The sequence below is a fragment of the Triticum urartu genome, chromosome 7A, assembly GCF_056163025.1.
Source record: "Triticum urartu cultivar PI428250 chromosome 7A, HENAU_Tu73, whole genome shotgun sequence".
Classification (NCBI taxonomy): Eukaryota; Viridiplantae; Streptophyta; class Magnoliopsida; order Poales; family Poaceae; genus Triticum; species Triticum urartu.
Genome location: NC_141879.1, coordinates 681,317,696 through 681,335,171, shown reverse-complemented (window position 1 = coordinate 681,335,171; position 17,476 = coordinate 681,317,696). Strand labels below are relative to the sequence as shown.

At 48.3% G+C, this 17,476-nt stretch overlaps 1 protein-coding gene across 1 annotated transcript; it reads left to right on the top strand.

Annotated features, from left to right (window-relative positions):
- The first annotated feature begins 369 nt into the window (after positions 1-369).
- LOC147961427 (soyasapogenol B glucuronide galactosyltransferase-like) lies at positions 370-5,496 on the top strand. The gene is made up of 3 exons (XM_087533809.1): positions 370-449; positions 1,939-2,017; positions 4,981-5,496. The coding sequence occupies exons 1-3, from the start codon at positions 370-372 to the stop codon at positions 5,494-5,496; spliced, it is 675 nt and encodes a 224-aa protein (XP_087389935.1).
- Positions 5,497-17,476: the final 11,980 nt, after the last annotated feature.

The following is a 17,476-nucleotide window of genomic DNA, read 5'->3' as shown; positions in this document are numbered from 1 at the left end:
GAAAAAATGGCATAATATATGGAAACAACACGACCGGGGCGGCGGCGCAATCTTCGGGGGTAGGGGATCGGAGGAGAAGGATTGGCCTGGCAGCATGATCGGGGTGCTTCCCCGTGGCCACGGTCGTCCTCGCGATGCCACCTACCCGAAATCAATGCTGCTCCCTGCCGTCAGCCGAGGCGACGCCGCCTGCCCTCCTACCCACGGTCCGCTGCCGCGTGGGGCTACGGCGGGAGGAGTAGCAACGGGGCCGAGGTCCTCCATGCGTTCCGGGATGGAGGCCATGATTTCGTCGAGGTCGTTGCTGCCTCCTGCACTCAGGGTGTGTCGCCGAGATCGAGGCGAGCATGAGGAGATGTGGCCACCGCCATGGTCACCCCATCGCAGGGGATGGAGCACGCCGTCGGCCTACAGCTTGTGGAGATCACTGTTGCTCTTCAGGTCGCATGGTGACCGGATCTTGCCGATGCGTCCCTCCCCGACAACCTCCTCTTCGCCCGGTTGGCCGACATGGATCTCGCCACTGCTGCCCTCAACTTCCCTGCCTCGAGCTCGACGGTCAGCCACCATGGATCCCCCAGCTGGAGGGTCACGTGAACCAGCAGTCCTCCCATGCTGCAGCGGCGAGAAGGTGACATGGCTCTCCGTACACGAAGAGTGGAGTTCAGTCAAGTACTTATATACTTGGCCTCTACTGCTGATCCATGTACATGGAGAAGAACAGACAACCGCTCATTCATGCTTCGTTCCACTCCTTTGCGCTACATTACTGGAGGTGACATTTTCCTATCTGTCTATGTTGTAACAAGCCTACTGCCTGCATAGTTAATGGATTTTTTTTTTAAATTTATCGCTGCTTAGTGCTTTGTTGCAATTGTTCACCCAAGATTCTTATATATAATATGAGCGTACGTAGGCATACTTAGCTTTGCTATTCCGTTTTTTCTGGCGCATAGAAATAAGAGTATTGTCCAGGTTAGGTATTCAATTGAGTAAAAAGTGAACAAGTAAAATTTTCTTGCATTTAAATTTTCTTCCGTATCAGTTCTTGCATTAGATTAGATTGTCCATCTTCTCATTTTCATTGCCATGCTATTAAATTTGGATCCGCCTTTTTTTCGTTCCAATTAAAATCAACATCTATGATATTTATATGATAACTGCTTTGTTCTCTATGTTTGATACACTCCACCTTAATTTTCTTTTATTTAGAAAGATGACTAGAGATTATATTCTTCCCATTATGTGCAGTATGGTACCTAACTATTTTTAGTGGAAAATACTCTAAAAATATCATATTGTTTCAATTTTGATTTTTTTTCATACTTGGCATAAATTTAAGTGGTCGGACCCTTCTCCGGACACTGCGCAAGCGGGAGCTACGTGTACCGGACTTTTTATATTTGGCACAAATTTCTTTGGAGCAAAATTTTCTGGACCTCCCAGCATATGGTTGCTTCTAGGTGGAATATGTGATTGCCGGCGATACACAAAGGTGCCCCTGAACACTGATAAAATTTAACGATCTGCATTGAGAAATTTTGAGTTTAGGTGGAATATGTGATTGGGGGCGATACGCTGAACGATGTGGCGGCAGATGGGCTATGCTCTGGTAGTGACTGCAGGGATGGCGTAGGACGAAGTTTGCAACGATGGTAGGAGTTAGTGCTGGGAAAGGGAAGTGGTGTTGGTTGGTTATTGTCCATCATTTTGTGTATTGTCTGTCATTTTTGTTTGAGTAGCTGACATCCTTCTCTCTATTATCTCTCTATTGTTTCTGTCTATGCTCAGGAAAGAAGAAATGTCCGAAGAAGGACCAATGCGGGTTATTACATGATTTGGATGTCTGGTTAATCAATACACATAAATTTGTTAGTTTGTCCCGCTCATGGACACTATTTTATTGATCATTGACTTATGGATTTTTGCTGCATGTAGGTGCAATGTTTTTGAAAATAAAGGTTTCAAGCATGGTTCACTTTTAACTGGCGATAATGCTCTCGATTCATATCCTGATGTGAGATTGATATCTTTTATATTTAACTTCTGTTTCTTTATGAGTTCCCTGTCACCCCTTTTGCATTTGGATGTCAAAGCTTTGTGGGTTGTTCATTTCAGTTTTGCGACTACTTCTCTTATGGATCTTAAGAGAACTCGAGGGATATCGTTTCGGACAAAGTTGGTCACTTGTTTCTCCAGAAATTACGCTGTTGCATAGTATCATACCTGCTGCAAAGGAACGAAAGTAGTATGGTAGTATAAATAAATAAGGTTGTATTGTTTTCCTTTTTATCCGTTTGATAATTATGATAGAATTATTGCATGAAGCTGTGTGCGCATACAATATGTAACCAAATGTGAATTATAATAGATTCAAGCCTTGCTTCTTCACTTGGAAGCAAATCTTCATCTTCTTAAGGGATTATCCGCTACAGTGCCTAGGAAATTCAGAGGACGTTTTAATGGTCTGTTAACTAAAGCGATGGTCATCCAGAAAAAATATTTGAAGTTGATACTAGTCATAATAAGTGCATAACAAGCCTACATGTTCTCTACATTTTTGCAGATCTGGCTATCCTTGTTTAACTCAATGAAATCAGATAATTTAATCGTGTTCCCTAACAAGTCCTTGTAGATGTGCACCTTCCTCCTCTGACCATCTCCTCAGGGTCTCTCTCTCTAATCCTAGAGCCAGGCAACAAGAATGGTTGGTTTTAAGAACAACATGTATCTATTTATTCATTATTGGTTTATTGTTTTCGGGGAATTGTTTTGCCCCTAATCATATCATTGTTACTCTGCTTGCATTAGATTATGAGTATGACAATGATGAATTTTATGTAAATTCTAATGGTTGACTACCACATTACAATGCTCGGCCTGCCTGACTTTTGAGGACCCTTCTACTTTCCGTTCCACGAAGAAAAATAACACATAAATTTATCACACAATAGATACAGTAGATACTGTTCCAACGAGTGCCTGTCCCTGGGTGTGGCGAAATCCTGCCCACGGCACTGCTTCCATGTATCACATTTTGTATTCTACTTTCTTTACCCGAATGATGCACAATTCAAGCAGATTTACCTTAATTGTGTTTAATTTGTTTAATTGCAGATTTATGTATTTATTTAGTCTTGGCCATGTATAATTTTGTGCACGATGTTGGGAATGGTACTTATTGACAACTTCCAGCAACTTTGTTTACTATGTACAATGCCGATTACATGGCACGAATGTTGATTCTCATAACATGTTTTTTGGTGCACTTCTCACGTATACACCGAGAATGAAATTGGAGACAACATCCATGAGAATTGCATAATCTAATTTACGAATTACTGGGATAATTGCTTGTGTCTTCACTCTTTACACTATGCATAGAATGATAAATTATAGCATTTCTTGGACATTTGAATCATAAGTTGATTGGCCCAGGAGCTTTGCCGGCGTATTGAGGACGAAGTCGGATTGCGGATGCTCTCCGGGGCCAAAGCCCAAAGGGTTGGCTGATATCTGGAGATAATTTCATTTCAACTGTATGTGGGTTGTTTTCCTTTCCGTGACATTATGGTTGCCCGCCAGGTGTAGTCGCGTCGTCTTTGTAACCGCGGCATGGCCACCTGACTCTATGTAATGTCTATTTCTTCTTCTAATACATCAGCATGCAAACCTTCTAATACATCTTCTAATAAAAAAAGTTGATTTATGGTATTTGGATTGCTATCAGAATGTCTTTTCTATGCATGTGATTTCTCACATTTGGTTATAATATTTGTGAAGACGTGCATTGCACGTGCACTTGGAAGCGGGTTCGTGGCCTGCGCCGGACGGCGCCGACACTGACCCGGGCCACCTCCTCCGCGTATTCTTGGAGATGTGGCTGGCCGATTTACATGAAATTAATTCCCTCAGTTGTGGTGGCAAATATAATACACATAATCCATATTGTTATGCACTAGCGTGTGTGTGTGAAATAGATGGATTATGGTCCTGTACCCAATAAAATGGATATGTGTGTGTTAGAGAGAGAGAGGGAGAGGGGGAGAGAGAGTGAGGAAGAGGGAGGGAGAGAGAGAGAGTGTGTGTGAGGATTTGATGGTAAAAAAGGTCGCCAATGTCGTAATATTGAACTCTTAAAGTTAATGTGGCCTCGTTGCAACGCACGAGCGTTCTTCTAGTACCTGATGAGTGGCGACTGGCGGCTGATATTTAGCACGACAACTGTTTTGACATTTTTATCACAATTTAGCATGATTTTTTCTTAAGTTGGCACGAACTGACTCTTTTTGGTTACGCCACCTAGCATGGCGTTGGGTTGCACGGGGGACATCAGAGCATCTCCATTCGTTTTCCCCTAGAGGAGGCATTTTTTTAGCCAATTGGGGAGCTGCCCGCGAAAATTTTGGCCGGGGGGGGGGGTGGGAAAATTTTTCCACTCGTTGCGCCCTCCAGGAGCTGGTCTTCGGCGACGACGAAGAGGAGGTTGGTCGCAAGCGCGGCGACATAGACGGGGGCCAGGGCCGCTTGAGGTGGGCGACGGCATCGCGGAGCTCAGCGTGCTTGCGCATCTCGTAGAGCTGGTGCTCACGCGTGGGGCGGGCCTTGAGGAGCTGCTTCGCGAGGTCCCCGCAACGGAGGGGGTGGCCGACGGGGGAGGGTAGTGAGAGGAAGGGGAGGCCGAGGCGGTGAGAGGAGAGCGGCAACGGCAGCGCCGACGGCAGAAGGCGTGGCGAGGGCGGGTGCCAGCGCGGCTTGGTGGAGGGCGGCTAGTCTGTGCAGGGCGTCCAGGATTGCTGGAGAGTAGGGAGGCAGTGCAGAGGCTGGCGTGCTTTGAGTGGATGCATGGGGTAGGTGGAAAGAGAGGAGAGAGAGGGAAAAGGTGGCTGACTGTGAGCCAATTGCATGTGAAAAATAGCGTCGGTTTCCCGAGCCTGCCTGCCATGGGAGCTACTACCATGAGCATGAGCAGTGTCGCAGCACCCCACCTGCCTGCCATGGGAGCCGTTCGAGCGGTTCCTGGCCGACTGCCATGCCGACGTCAACGCCGTGGTCTCCTACGGCTTCTACTACTGGTCCGTGGACGTCGCGGCTGCGTACGGCGTCCCACGTCTCATGTTCCTTGGTATGAGTATGTTCGCCCAGTCCTGCGCCCAGTCCGCGTTGTCGCAGGAGCATAGTCGCAACCCACACGACGACGACGATCCCGATGCTGTGGTGTCGCTGTCGGGTCTACCGCACCGCGTGGAGATGAGGCGGAGCCAGATGATGAAGGAGCCGCACTTCCTGGCCTTCTTCAGGAGCATCTACGTCGCAGGTCGGAGGAGCTACGGCGAGCTGTTCAACAGCTTCGAGGAGCTAGAGCAGGGCAACGTCGAGCACTACCGCATGACGCTCCGCCGCCGCGCGTGGCTCGTCGGGCCGGTCGCTATTAAACATAGGATTTGTGGGAACTGGCTCAACCCTCTAGGGGTGGCCTATCACATATATTTATAAGGTTACACAATATACAGTTTACACAGTTGGGCTACGTTACAAAGTCCAACACCCTCCCTCAATCTCAACTCACTCATGATGCATCTAGGAGGTTGAGATTGCGCCTACAGACCTCGAACATGGGAGAAGGTAGAGGCTTGGTGAAGATGTCGGCAAGTTGATCCTTCGAGGAGATAAACTTGATCTGTAGTAGCTTTTGTGCAACACGTTCCCTCACGAAATGATAGTCAATCTCAATGTGTTTGGTTCATGCATGGAACACCGGGTTTGTCGAAAGAAACGTAGCACCGATGTTGTCACACCAAAGAACCGGAGGATGTGACTGGGAGATCCCTAGCTCTCGAAGCAAAGACTCAATCTAGATAAGCTCAGCAGTCGCATTGGCAACGGCTTTGTACTCGGCTTCTGTGCTGCTGCAAGAAACAATGGCTTGCTTGCGTGCACTCTAGGCGATCAAATTAGGACCCAAAAATATAGCATATCCCCTCGTGGATCGCCTGTCATCCGGACACCTAGCCCAATCGGCATCTGAGAATGCAGATAGAACAGCAGAGGAACTAGGTCACAGATGAAGACCATAGGAGACAGTGAGGCGCACATAACGAAGAATGCGCTTCACAGCAGACCAGTGCACATCAGTAGGGGCATGAAGATACTGACACACCTTGTTAACCGCAAAGGAAAGATCTGGACGTGTGATAGTCAGATACTGCAAGCCACCAACAATACTCCGATACTCCGTAGCATCCGTAGGAGACATAATAGTACCAGCAGTAGCCGAGAGCTTATCAGTAGAGGACATGGGCGTGGGGGATGGCTTACACTTGAGCATACCAGCACAACGCAAGAGGTCAAGGGAGTACTTCTTCTGGGTGAGAGCTAAGCTGCCACGAGACTGATGTGCAACTTCAATGCCCAGGAAGAAGTGTAGCTGTCCCAAATCTTTTACCGCAAAATCTCTGCCAAGTGCAGTCACAAGAGCATCAGCAGCCGTTGCAGAGGAGCTGACCAGAATAATGTCATCCACGTACACAAGCAAATACACAGTCACACTGGGGCGCTGAAATAAGAACAGCGAGCTATCAGCTGTCGACGGAACAAAGCCATGAGTACGAAGAGCCGAAGCAAGGCGAGCATGCCAGGAACGAGGCGCCTGTTTCAGTCCATATAGAGCCTTCGTCAGACGACATAGATGATGAGGCTGAGCATGATCAAGAAACCCTGGTGGCTGTCGCATGTAAACCATTACATATGGAAAGATTGAATTTTTCTGATCAACTTTCATATATAAATCTTTGCATTTGGAGTTACAGATTAAAAGTTATGAATTTTTGAAGTTTGTAATATTTTCTGGAATTTCCTATATAAGGATAATTCCAGTAATTGAATTATTGCGTCAACATTGCGTCAGGGTGACGTCAGTGGTCAACGGGGCTGGTCCAGGTCAAACCTGACCAGTGGGACCCGCGTGTCAATAGTTAATTAACTAACTAAATTTAGTTAGTGCTAATCTAAGTTAATTAGCAGAGCGGTCCCACTTGTCATAGACTCAGGGGGAGTCAACCTGGGCCCACACGGGGTCAACCAGGGTCAAATTCACAGGCGTTTAGCCGCCGGTGAGGCCAGACGCGGCGGAGCGGTGCGGGTTTCGTGCTCTGGCGACCAAAACGACGACGGAGCACATCTACGTGATGCGGGGAGTGAGCCGCATCGAGTGGTGGCAGTGGGTGGGGCTGGGGTGGCCGGAAACATCGCCGGCGACGAGGTGTGTGGTTGCCGGAGCTCGGGTGAGGTCAAACCCGAGGCTACGGGGCACGGCGAGGCGCGTGGGAGGTGCTATGGGCTTCTGCGAGTGCGGTGAGTGCGTTGGTCACGATGGTGTGGCCGGTGGGTGGCGGAGTCACGTCGGCGACGAGCTAGGCGGCGGCGGGTGCGGGTGAACGTGGTGCGGTGCATACGATGCAGGAGAGAGTTAACGGAGAGGGGGAGGACGGAGCTGAGCTCATGGCGGTTGCAGCAAGCGTCGACGCGGGCTCGGGGAAGGCCAGAGCTGAGCGGGGCAATGATGGCGATCTTGGCGGCCGGAGTTGGGGGAGACGTGGTCGGGGGCGACTCCAGAGCGGGCGAGCGCTCGGGGCTCGGCCTGCTCGACGTAGTCGATGACGGCGGAGCGAACGGACACGGTGACGCGGCACGGGGACGACGACGGACACGGTTATCACGGTGGCACGGGCGCGGCAGCGTCGGCCATGGTGGGAGAGGGCGAGGGAGAGAGGCAGAGGAGTGAGCAAGGTGTCTGCGGGGTCGGGGCGGTGATGTGGAGCTCGCCCACGTGTCCAGGGGCGAGGGCGGCAAGCAGCTGACGCGCTGGCGAGCTCACGCACGCCGGCGTCACCTCCCTGCCTGCCTGGCGGGGACGAAGCAGCTGGCTAGCACGGGCCAGCATAGTGCTGGGCCGCCAGGTGGCTTTGCCAGGTAAGTTAGTTTCCCTTTTATTTTTCTGTTTTCTTTATTTATGCAAGTTTGTGGCTTTTCTAAAAATACTTAGGCATTTCCAAAAATCACCAAACTGCACATGCCCACTGTTTAGAACATATCCCTCATGGAACATTTCAGTCTGGGATTATTTGGACATTTAAAATATTTAGTAGCATTTAAATGTCCAAATGCAAATAGCATATGGTTTAATCCAATGACCTTATGATGTCCTAGAAAAGTGTGCACCATTTTTGTCAAAGGTTCTAGACCAAGGCAAAGATGATGAACATTTTAGAAGGGCATTTTAGGTTCACTGAAAAAGATTTTAGTAAACCCTAGTTGGTTTTCAGGGGGGTGCTGGGGGTTCTGTCATCCCCATTTCAGTTTTCTGGAAAAGAAGACATGATGCAACACTCTAATGCATGAACTAGCTAGGGTGTGACAACTCACCCCCACTCAAAAGAATCTCGTCCCAAGATTTAGGATCCGTTGGAAAGAAGGTGGGGTACTCAAGTCGAAGACGATCCTCCCTTTCCCAAGTGGCTTCTTTCTCAGAATGGTGTGACCATTGAACCTTGAGAAACTTGATGTTATGTCGTCGAGTGGTACGCTCGGCTTGATCAAGGATATGAACGGGATATTCCCGATATGTGAGATTATCTTGGAGATCAAGCGTTTCATGGTCCACTCCACGGATAGGATCCGCGAAGCAACGCCTGAGTTGAGAAACGTGGAAGACATCGTGAACTTTGGAAATATGCGGAGGTAGTTCCAATTGGTAGGCAACTTCTCCTCGTTTGGCAAGAATGCGAAAGGGTCCAATGTAACGAGGAGCCAATTTGCCTTTGATACCGAAACGATGGGTTCCCTTTAAAGGAGTAACCCGAAGGTAAGCCTTCTCACCGACTTCATAAGTCATGAGCTTGTGTTTACGGTCATATTGGCTCTTTTGACGAGATTGGGCTGTTTTCAATTTCTCACGAATAACGCGAACCTGCTCTTCTGCTTCCTGAATCATATCCGGGCCAAAGAGTTGTCTTTCCCCGGTTTCTGACCAGTTAAGAGGCGTTCGACATTTTCGTCCATAGAGAACTTCGAAAGGAGCTTTGCCCAAGCTAGCTTGATAACTATTGTTATAAGCGAACTCCGCGAATGGAAGGCATTTCTCCCAATCCATTCCGAATGAGATGACAGAAGCTCGGAGCATATCCTCCAGAATTTGATTTACTCGCTCTACTTGACCACTTGATTGGGTGTGGAAGGCGGTGCTAAAAGAGAGACGAGTTCCCATAGCATTTTGGAAACTCTCCCAAAATCGAGAGGTGAAGAGACTCCCATGGTCTGAGTTAATTTCCAATGGGCCACCATGAAGAGACACTATTCGGGAGATGTATAAGTCAGCTAGCTGGCTAGCGGTAATACTCTCATGAACAGGTAGGAAGTGGGATACTTTGGAAAGACGATCGACAACGACGAAGATAGCATTATTCCCTCTCTTGGTCCTGGGAAACCCAGTAATGAAATCCATACTGATTTTATCCCATTTCCATTCAGGAATAGCCAAAGGTTGAAGGGTGCCAGCAGGCCGTTGATGCTCTGCTTTAACACGACGACAGATGTCGCAACTAGCAATGTATTGAGCAATTTCTCTCTTCATCCTAGTCCACCAAAACCTCTGGCGTAGGTCTTGATACATTTTAGTACTACCGGGATGAATGGTGAGAGGGGATTCATGAGCTTCCTTAAGAATCAACTGACGTAGATGTTGTTTCTTGGGAACCACCAAGAGGTTCTCGAAGAAGACAACACCTCGCTCATCCATGGAAAAACATTTAGGAACTCCGCTAGCGATGTTTTCCTTAATCAGGGATATGCCCTTATCACGCTTCTGGGCAGCTATGATTTGATCCGTAAGGTTAGGCTTCGCCACCAGGGTGGATAGGAATCCTCGAGGAACTATGTGAAGGTTAAGCTTACTAAATTCCTCGTGGAGAAGTGGTTGACTTTGTTGTAACATCAGGTTGTTACAATAAGATTTATGACTTAGCGCATCAGCCATGACATTGGCTTTGCCCGGGGTGTAAGTTATTCCTAGGTCGTAATCCGAGGTCAACTCGACCCAACGTCTTTGCCTGAGATTCAAATCCGGTTGGGTGAAGATATATTTCAAACTTTGGTGATCAGTGAAGATCTTGCAACGATTACCGAGAAGGTAATGTCGCCAAGTTTTAAGTGCATGGACTACAGCTGCAAGCTCTAGATCATGTGTGGGATAATTTTCCTCATGGGGGTGTAATTGCCGTGAAGCATAGGCAATTACCTGTCGATCTTTCATGAGTATGCAACCTAGTCCTTGTCGCGAGGCGTCGCAATAGATAATAAAGTCCTTGGAGAAATCTGGTGGTACCAGTACGGGAGCAGATGTCAGGCATATTTTCAGTTCCTGCAAGCTGAACTCGCATTGTGGGGTCCACTTGAACTTTTTATCTTTCTTGAGGAGTTCAGTTAGAGGTTTAGCAACCTTGGAGAAATTCTCGACGAAGCGGCGACAATAGCTTGCTAAGCCAAGGAAGCTCCGAACTTGCTTGACCGTCTCAGGTGGTGTCCAATCAAGGACGGCTTGAACTCGCTCGGGATTGACAGCAATACCCTTACCAGAGATTACATGGCCTAGATAGGTCACTTCTGGCAACCAAAATTCACACTTGGAGAATTTGGCATAAAGGCGATGCTCTCGAAGTTTCGTCAATACCAGCCTTAGATGTTTGGCATGTTCTTCCTCACTCTTGGAGTAGATGAGTATATCATCGAGATATACCACGACGAATTTATCCAAATACTCCATGAAGACCGAGTTCATTAACCGAGAGGAGGTGGCTGGGGCATTGGTTAAACCGAAGGACATAACAGTGTACTCGTATTGGCCATAACGAGTAACAAAAGCCGTTTTGGGAATGTCCCCGTTTTTGATTTTGATTTTATGGTAGCCCAACCTCAAATCCAATTTGGAGAAGACTGAGGATCCAGCGAGCTGATCATATAGATCGTTGATCCTGGGGAGCGGATACTTGTTCTTGATAGTGACAAAGTTGACAGGTCGGTAATCTACAACCATCCGATCCGTTCCATCCTTCTTGACGAAGAGGACGGGGCAAGCCCAAGGAGAAGAACTAGGACGGATGAAACCCCTTTTCAAGGACTCATTGAGTTGAATCTTAAGCTCGGCTAGTTCTAAGGGTGCCATCTTATAGGGTCTTCTAGAAATTGGGACGGTTCCTCGAACAAGGTCTATCACGAACTTGACATCCTTGTCAGGTGGAACACCTGGCAGTTCTTCTGGAAAGACATCCGGGAAGTCTCGGACTACCAGAATATCTTTAAGGTCTGGAAGGGGGTTGGCATTTAGGGAGTAAAGCTGGCGCTTGGCCACTCGAGTTAAGACATTGACTGTCTTGCCCGATGGGTGAGTAAGTTGAACGGTTCTAGTGGCACAATCAATCTTAGCATAATGAGCTGACATCCAGTCCATACCCAAGATGATGTTTATGTCCGAGGACTTGAGAGCTATTAAGGATGCAAGGAAGACAAGTCTATCGACAAGAATTTCATTCCCATGGCTTACACTAGAAGTTTGCCATTTGGAACCCGGAGTTTGAATTACCATGGAAGTGGGCATGTCACAGAATGTCGTGTTATGCAATCGAGCATAGCTCTCAGATATGAATGAATGAGATGCTCCAGTATCAAAAAGAATAGATGCCGGATGGCAATTAACAAGGAGCGTACCAAGGACGACGTTAGGATCATCATGAGCCTCCTCAGCTGAGACATAGTTGACATGGCCACGTGTAGTGGTGGCTGGCTTGGCGTAGAATGTCTTTCCCGCTGGCTTACCACGGCCAACAGACTTTCCAGACTGGTTGGGGTTGTTGTTCTGGGGACACTCTCGACTGTAGTGACCTGGCTCTCCACACTTGAAACATGTCACAACATTGGGGCGCGGAGCAGCATTAGCAGCGGGGCCACCATAGGTCTTAGGTGGTGCAAACTGCTGGTTGGGGCGAGGCGCCTCAAAGGATGGCCTCAGAGTGAACCTGGGTGGCAGGGCTGTGCTTGGAATCCACACCCGGCGCTTCTGAGATCCAGAGCCAGATGAAGAACCAAAATCACGGGAGTGCTTGCGTGAAGCGTCATAGTCAGTCTGACCTGTCTCATCACTGATGGCCTTATTGACCAACTTCTGGAAGGAGGTGCACTCGTGCAGACGAAGATCGCGGTGAAGCTCGGGGCTAAGTCCCTTACGAAACCTTGCCTGCTTCTTAGCATCGGTGGATACCTCTTCAGGAGCATAACGTGCCAGATTTCCAAACTCACGACTATATGCATCCACAGTCAGTCTGCCTTGGGTGAAATTGCAGAACTCTTCCCTCTTACGATCCATGAGACCTTTCGGGATGTGATGCTCACGGAAAGCCTCACTGAATTCAGCCCAAGTAGTGATTTGGCCGACCGGGCGCATAGCCTCAAAGTTTTCCCACCAAAGGCTAGCAGGGCCTTCCAGGTGATATGCAGCATAGGTAACCTTATCAGCTTCGGCTACGTTGGCAGAACGTAGCTTGTGGGTGATGCTGCGAAGCCAGTCATCCGCGTTGAGGGGCTCGATGGAATGATTAAACTTTGGTGGGTACAACTTGATAAAGTCATTGATTGACACCAAGTCGTTTCGCTGATGACATGCAGTGTTCTGCTCAATCTGCTCCAGCAAGCAGTTAGTCTCACCCTTGTTTCTTTCTGCCTCCAGCATAACTTCGGCCAGAGAAGGCGGGTGAGGCAGATTCTCATCCCTAGCTGCACTGGCTTCCCCCCTGCCCCGGGGCAGCAGGGTTGCTGCGGGTGTTGACCATCCTAGGAAAAACAAGACAGTGGTTTAGACAAGGATGGCACAATCTTGGCAAGGAAGTGCAGAATGTAATGGATAACATGGAATGCTGAGATGTTCATTGCACGACATGGTAATATAGAAACTGCCATATATATACCATTGGTCATACGCACCGTACATAGTTTAGTACAAGCCCAGGCTAGAGTACAACTATGGTGAGAGACATTACATCTCATCGGAGGCATTCCAAGATCCTATACATTATTTTCTACACCTCCGGAGCATGATACACACCAAGTCGTATCCCATGGGTCACGCAGGACTGTGGAGAATACAACTATTACAGTACTAGTGAAACTACTACTAGCTCAGACAGCTCCGTAGTAATCCTCATAAAAGTCACCACCAAAACCTGGAAGCGGAACATGATCATCTGGGAACAGACGGTCCTGTGGAGCTTGCGGTCCATAGGGACTCGGATGTGGCCTTGCTCCCACAAATGGTGGCAGACGGGGACCACGAGGAGGGGTGATGCCTCCTACATCACGCCAGTCCATACAATCTGGCAACCCAAACCGCAAAGGGTACACGTCCCTCATGTCCATGTATCCCACCTGCACAGCAGGTGTAAACCGAGTCAAAGTGGCCCAGTGATCAGAACAAGACTTGAAGAGCTCCATCCGCAAGGCCTGATTTTCGCGGTCCTTGTCCTCGAGCATCTCGGCAGTGGTGTAGAGTAGTGACTCCTCATGTGTAGAGTCATAGTACAAAGCCTGATAGTACCCCTGTGCTCCAGGGAGTGAGGCTGGCATGTAGCGAAATCGATGTTCTGGAGCAAGGCAGTTCTGGCTCGAATGATAGTCATCATTGAGTAAGCCGCGTCCTGCATGGACATCTCAATAGTAACCCCAAGTCCATAAGAGCAGTGGAGGGGTTCAGTGGCTCCAGGATAAGAGGGATATATCCTGACGGTACAAAGGTACCGGCTCTGATTGAAGTCTCGGAACTGCTCCTCGACAGTATACTCAGGATACCATCGATAGCCTGTCTCGACCATCACCCGGACCAGCATGGCCGTGTGACCGGGTACATCGAGGCACCGAGTCAGATGAACCACTTGGTTCTGGGAACGGGTGGCCATCTGAAAGCACAAAATAATGCAAAGGAATTAGAATTTTCAAGGAGAAATCGGACAACATAACGGCTGTAAATGCTCAGAAAAAGATTTGAGACATTCACAACAGTTTGCAAAACCACTCAACAACATCATATCAAGGTTCTGGTTCAACTCACAACATACTAAAAGTAGTAGAAACTGAACTGAGGCTTGTAACAACAATCCTATAAGCTACTACGGATTAGTAACACGTGAACCTGCTAGAGAGAAGAGAGCCTAGTCCTTAACCCACGTAGAAAGAGAAGAGAATGACTCAGACCAGAGGGCATAAGGCAAAGGAGTAAAAGAGCCTTACGTTCCCTCCCACAATCAATTCCCCTACATATAACTAAAGCATTTCTAGACTCGACATCGACCAGTTTGGCTCAACGAACCTACCAGCAGTCCGGCTCTGATGCCAACGCTGTCAGGACCCCGATTCCAAGTCACATCGATCTAGCCGGTAACACCTCATATCACTTTGCAGCCTCACGCACGGTATTCCCACGAGTGTCGCCTTACCATGGCCCAGGACCGTTTGCGCCTTTTAGCTCACGTATATGATAGTGTCGCTAGCATCCATATGACAGAGAACCCGGGCTGACATGGCTAGTCGTGAACCCAAAGCGGCACAAACCTATGGGGACAGGCATACATGAATCACATCGAGCATGTCGGTCAACAGCGTGTGAATCCGGGCTGTAGCACTGGGCTAACAGGACTCCGGGGAACCCGGGCTGTAGCAGGCTAGGAAGGACTCCGGATGTCACCGCGTGACATTTCCCCGAAGGGACAGACACATGAACGAAGTGAAACACATGCCGGCCAGTCAAGTGTCCTGAGCAGTAGTGCTGGGCTAGCATGACTCCGGTGAACCGGGCTGTAGCAGACTACTATGGCTCAAGGAGGCACTAGACTACATTTCCCCATAAGAGAGGCTGCCAAGGATAAACAACTAGATTGTTGGATCCCACACATACCAAGCATTTCAATCATACACACAATATGCTCGATATGTGTAAATACAACATGGCATCACAACAAAACTCTACAACTCAAGTACTTTATTTAAAGGCTCCGGAGAGCCATACATAACATGTTAATACAGGTAGGGGTCACATGACCCGACACTCAAGTCATACAAGCATACAAGCACATGCGGAAGCAAATAAGTCTGAGTACAGATACTAGAAAGAAAGAAGGCTTGACGAAGCCTGTCTGTCTACAAAGGGCCCTCCATGGGCAGAATTATCACCTGGGTGGCACGTCACTCATCAACGTCGAGGTATACATAAAACCCGTCGGAGGGGGCGGTGTTATCGTCTAAAAATAGTAATTAAAGCAACATAAGTACAAAGGTACTCAGCAAGTCTTACACCAGATCCTACTATACATGCTCATTCTCAAGAAGGTGGTGGATTTATTGCAGCAAGCCAGCTTTGACTCTTGGCTAAGCTATCCTACAAGACACCACTAGTAAAATAGTTTTCGCACACGAGTCCACTAATCACCAACACAATACTCCACCGTGGATCCTCCCTCGTCATCCTACGAGAGGGCCATCCTCGGTACTCACACTTATCTTGAGTCTTTTAGTAGTAACCATTAACTTGTCTATGAACTGTATAGGCAACCAAGTAGTCCTTTACCACAGACGCGGCTATTCGAATAGGTTTATACCCTGCAGGGGTGTACTTTCGACCCACATGTTTCCACCACTTAGCGTCTGCACACGACATGTGCTCGGCAGACTTCAAGCGAAAGTCGACGTGGGTGTAGACCATGAACTGACTAACCACACAAGTCTCTAGTCTAGGTTTATCGCCTATTTGGGTTCCATCCGCAAGGAAATCCGGCCGGGGTGTCCTCAACGGCCCCAAACGATGTGTGCAGGGTTCCCGAGACACCAAACGGGCGACTCGGTACACCGTGCCACGGTGTATCTACCGCATCATAGCCCACCCCTGGGGTCAGCGCTATGCACAGCCACCAAAACATAACCTATAAACACCAGAAACTAGTTGAAACTCCTGGACAGAGGACGAGAGGGCCCAGTAAGTCGAGCGGGGTCATATTTCAGGGCCCAATGTGTGGTAGTAGCTGAATCTTAAATCACGCATACAGATCTCAGTTATTAGGGACGACCTCAATGAAACAACCCACCATGTACTCCTACATGGCCTCTCATCGATACCTTTACCAAATCATGTTCAACACATCCCTCACATTACCGACATAATCATTTCACTCTAGCCCATCACCCAGATGAACCAGACCTGACACAACTCTAAGCATAGCAGGCATAGCAACGTAGGAAACACATACATGTCTCAATCAACTCCTACACATGCTAGTGGGTTTCATCTAGTTTCTGTGGCAATGACAGGTCATGCAGAGGATAAGGGTTCAGCTACCGCAGCACACAGCGGTTTGAAACGTTGTTGTTTTAATGCAGTAAATGAGAGCAGGAGCGAGAACATGGGATTGTATCGATATGATCAATGGGGCTGCTTGCCTGATGGAGTAGTAGTAGGGTACTGCCCTTCAGTTGGATACTCGGAAATATCCTCGGAGGCAGAACCTACCACGAAAGACACCACAGAACACAATCATCACATGGCAATATGCAACAATATGATGCATGATATGACATGGCAATATGAGGTGTCCTGGCTAATGCATTGTGAAACAAGTTGGTTTGAGTCCATTTGAATCAAGGATTCAAATGGAAGCTTATGTTCTTAAGCCATATAAGTGCATTAGCTTGTTTCACCTATAAAGTAGGGTTAAAGTGTTTTGTCATGCATGAAACCATTACAGATGGAAAGATTGAATTTTTCTCATCAAATTTCATATATAAATCTTTGCATTTGCAGTTACAAATTAAAAGTTATGAATTTTTGAAGTTTGTAATATTTTCTGGAATTTCCTATATAAGGATAATTCCAGTAATTGAATTATTGCGTCAGCATTGCATTAGGGTGACGTCAGTGGTCAACGGGGCCGGTCCAGGTCAAACCTGACCAGTTGGACCTGCGTGTCAGTAGTTAATTAACTAACTAAATTTAGTTAGTGCTAATCTAAGTTAATTAGCAGAGCGGTCCCACTTGTCATGGACTCAGGGGGAGTCAACCTGGGCCCACACGGGGTCAACCGGGGTCAAACTCGCCGGTGTTTAGCCGCCGGCGAGGCTAGACGCGGCGGAGCGGTACGGGTTTCGTGCTCCGGCGATCAAAACGACGGCGGAGCACATCTACGTGATGCGGGGAGTGAGCCGCGTCGAGTGGTGGCAGTGGGTGGGGCTGGGGTGGCCGGAAACATCGCCGGCGACGAGCTGTGTGGCTGTCGGAGCTCGGGTGAGGTCGAACCCGAGGCTACGGGGCACGGCGAGGCGTGTGGAGAGGTGCTATGGGCTTCTACGAGTGCGGTGAGTGCGTTGGTCACGGTGGTGTGGCCGGTGGGTG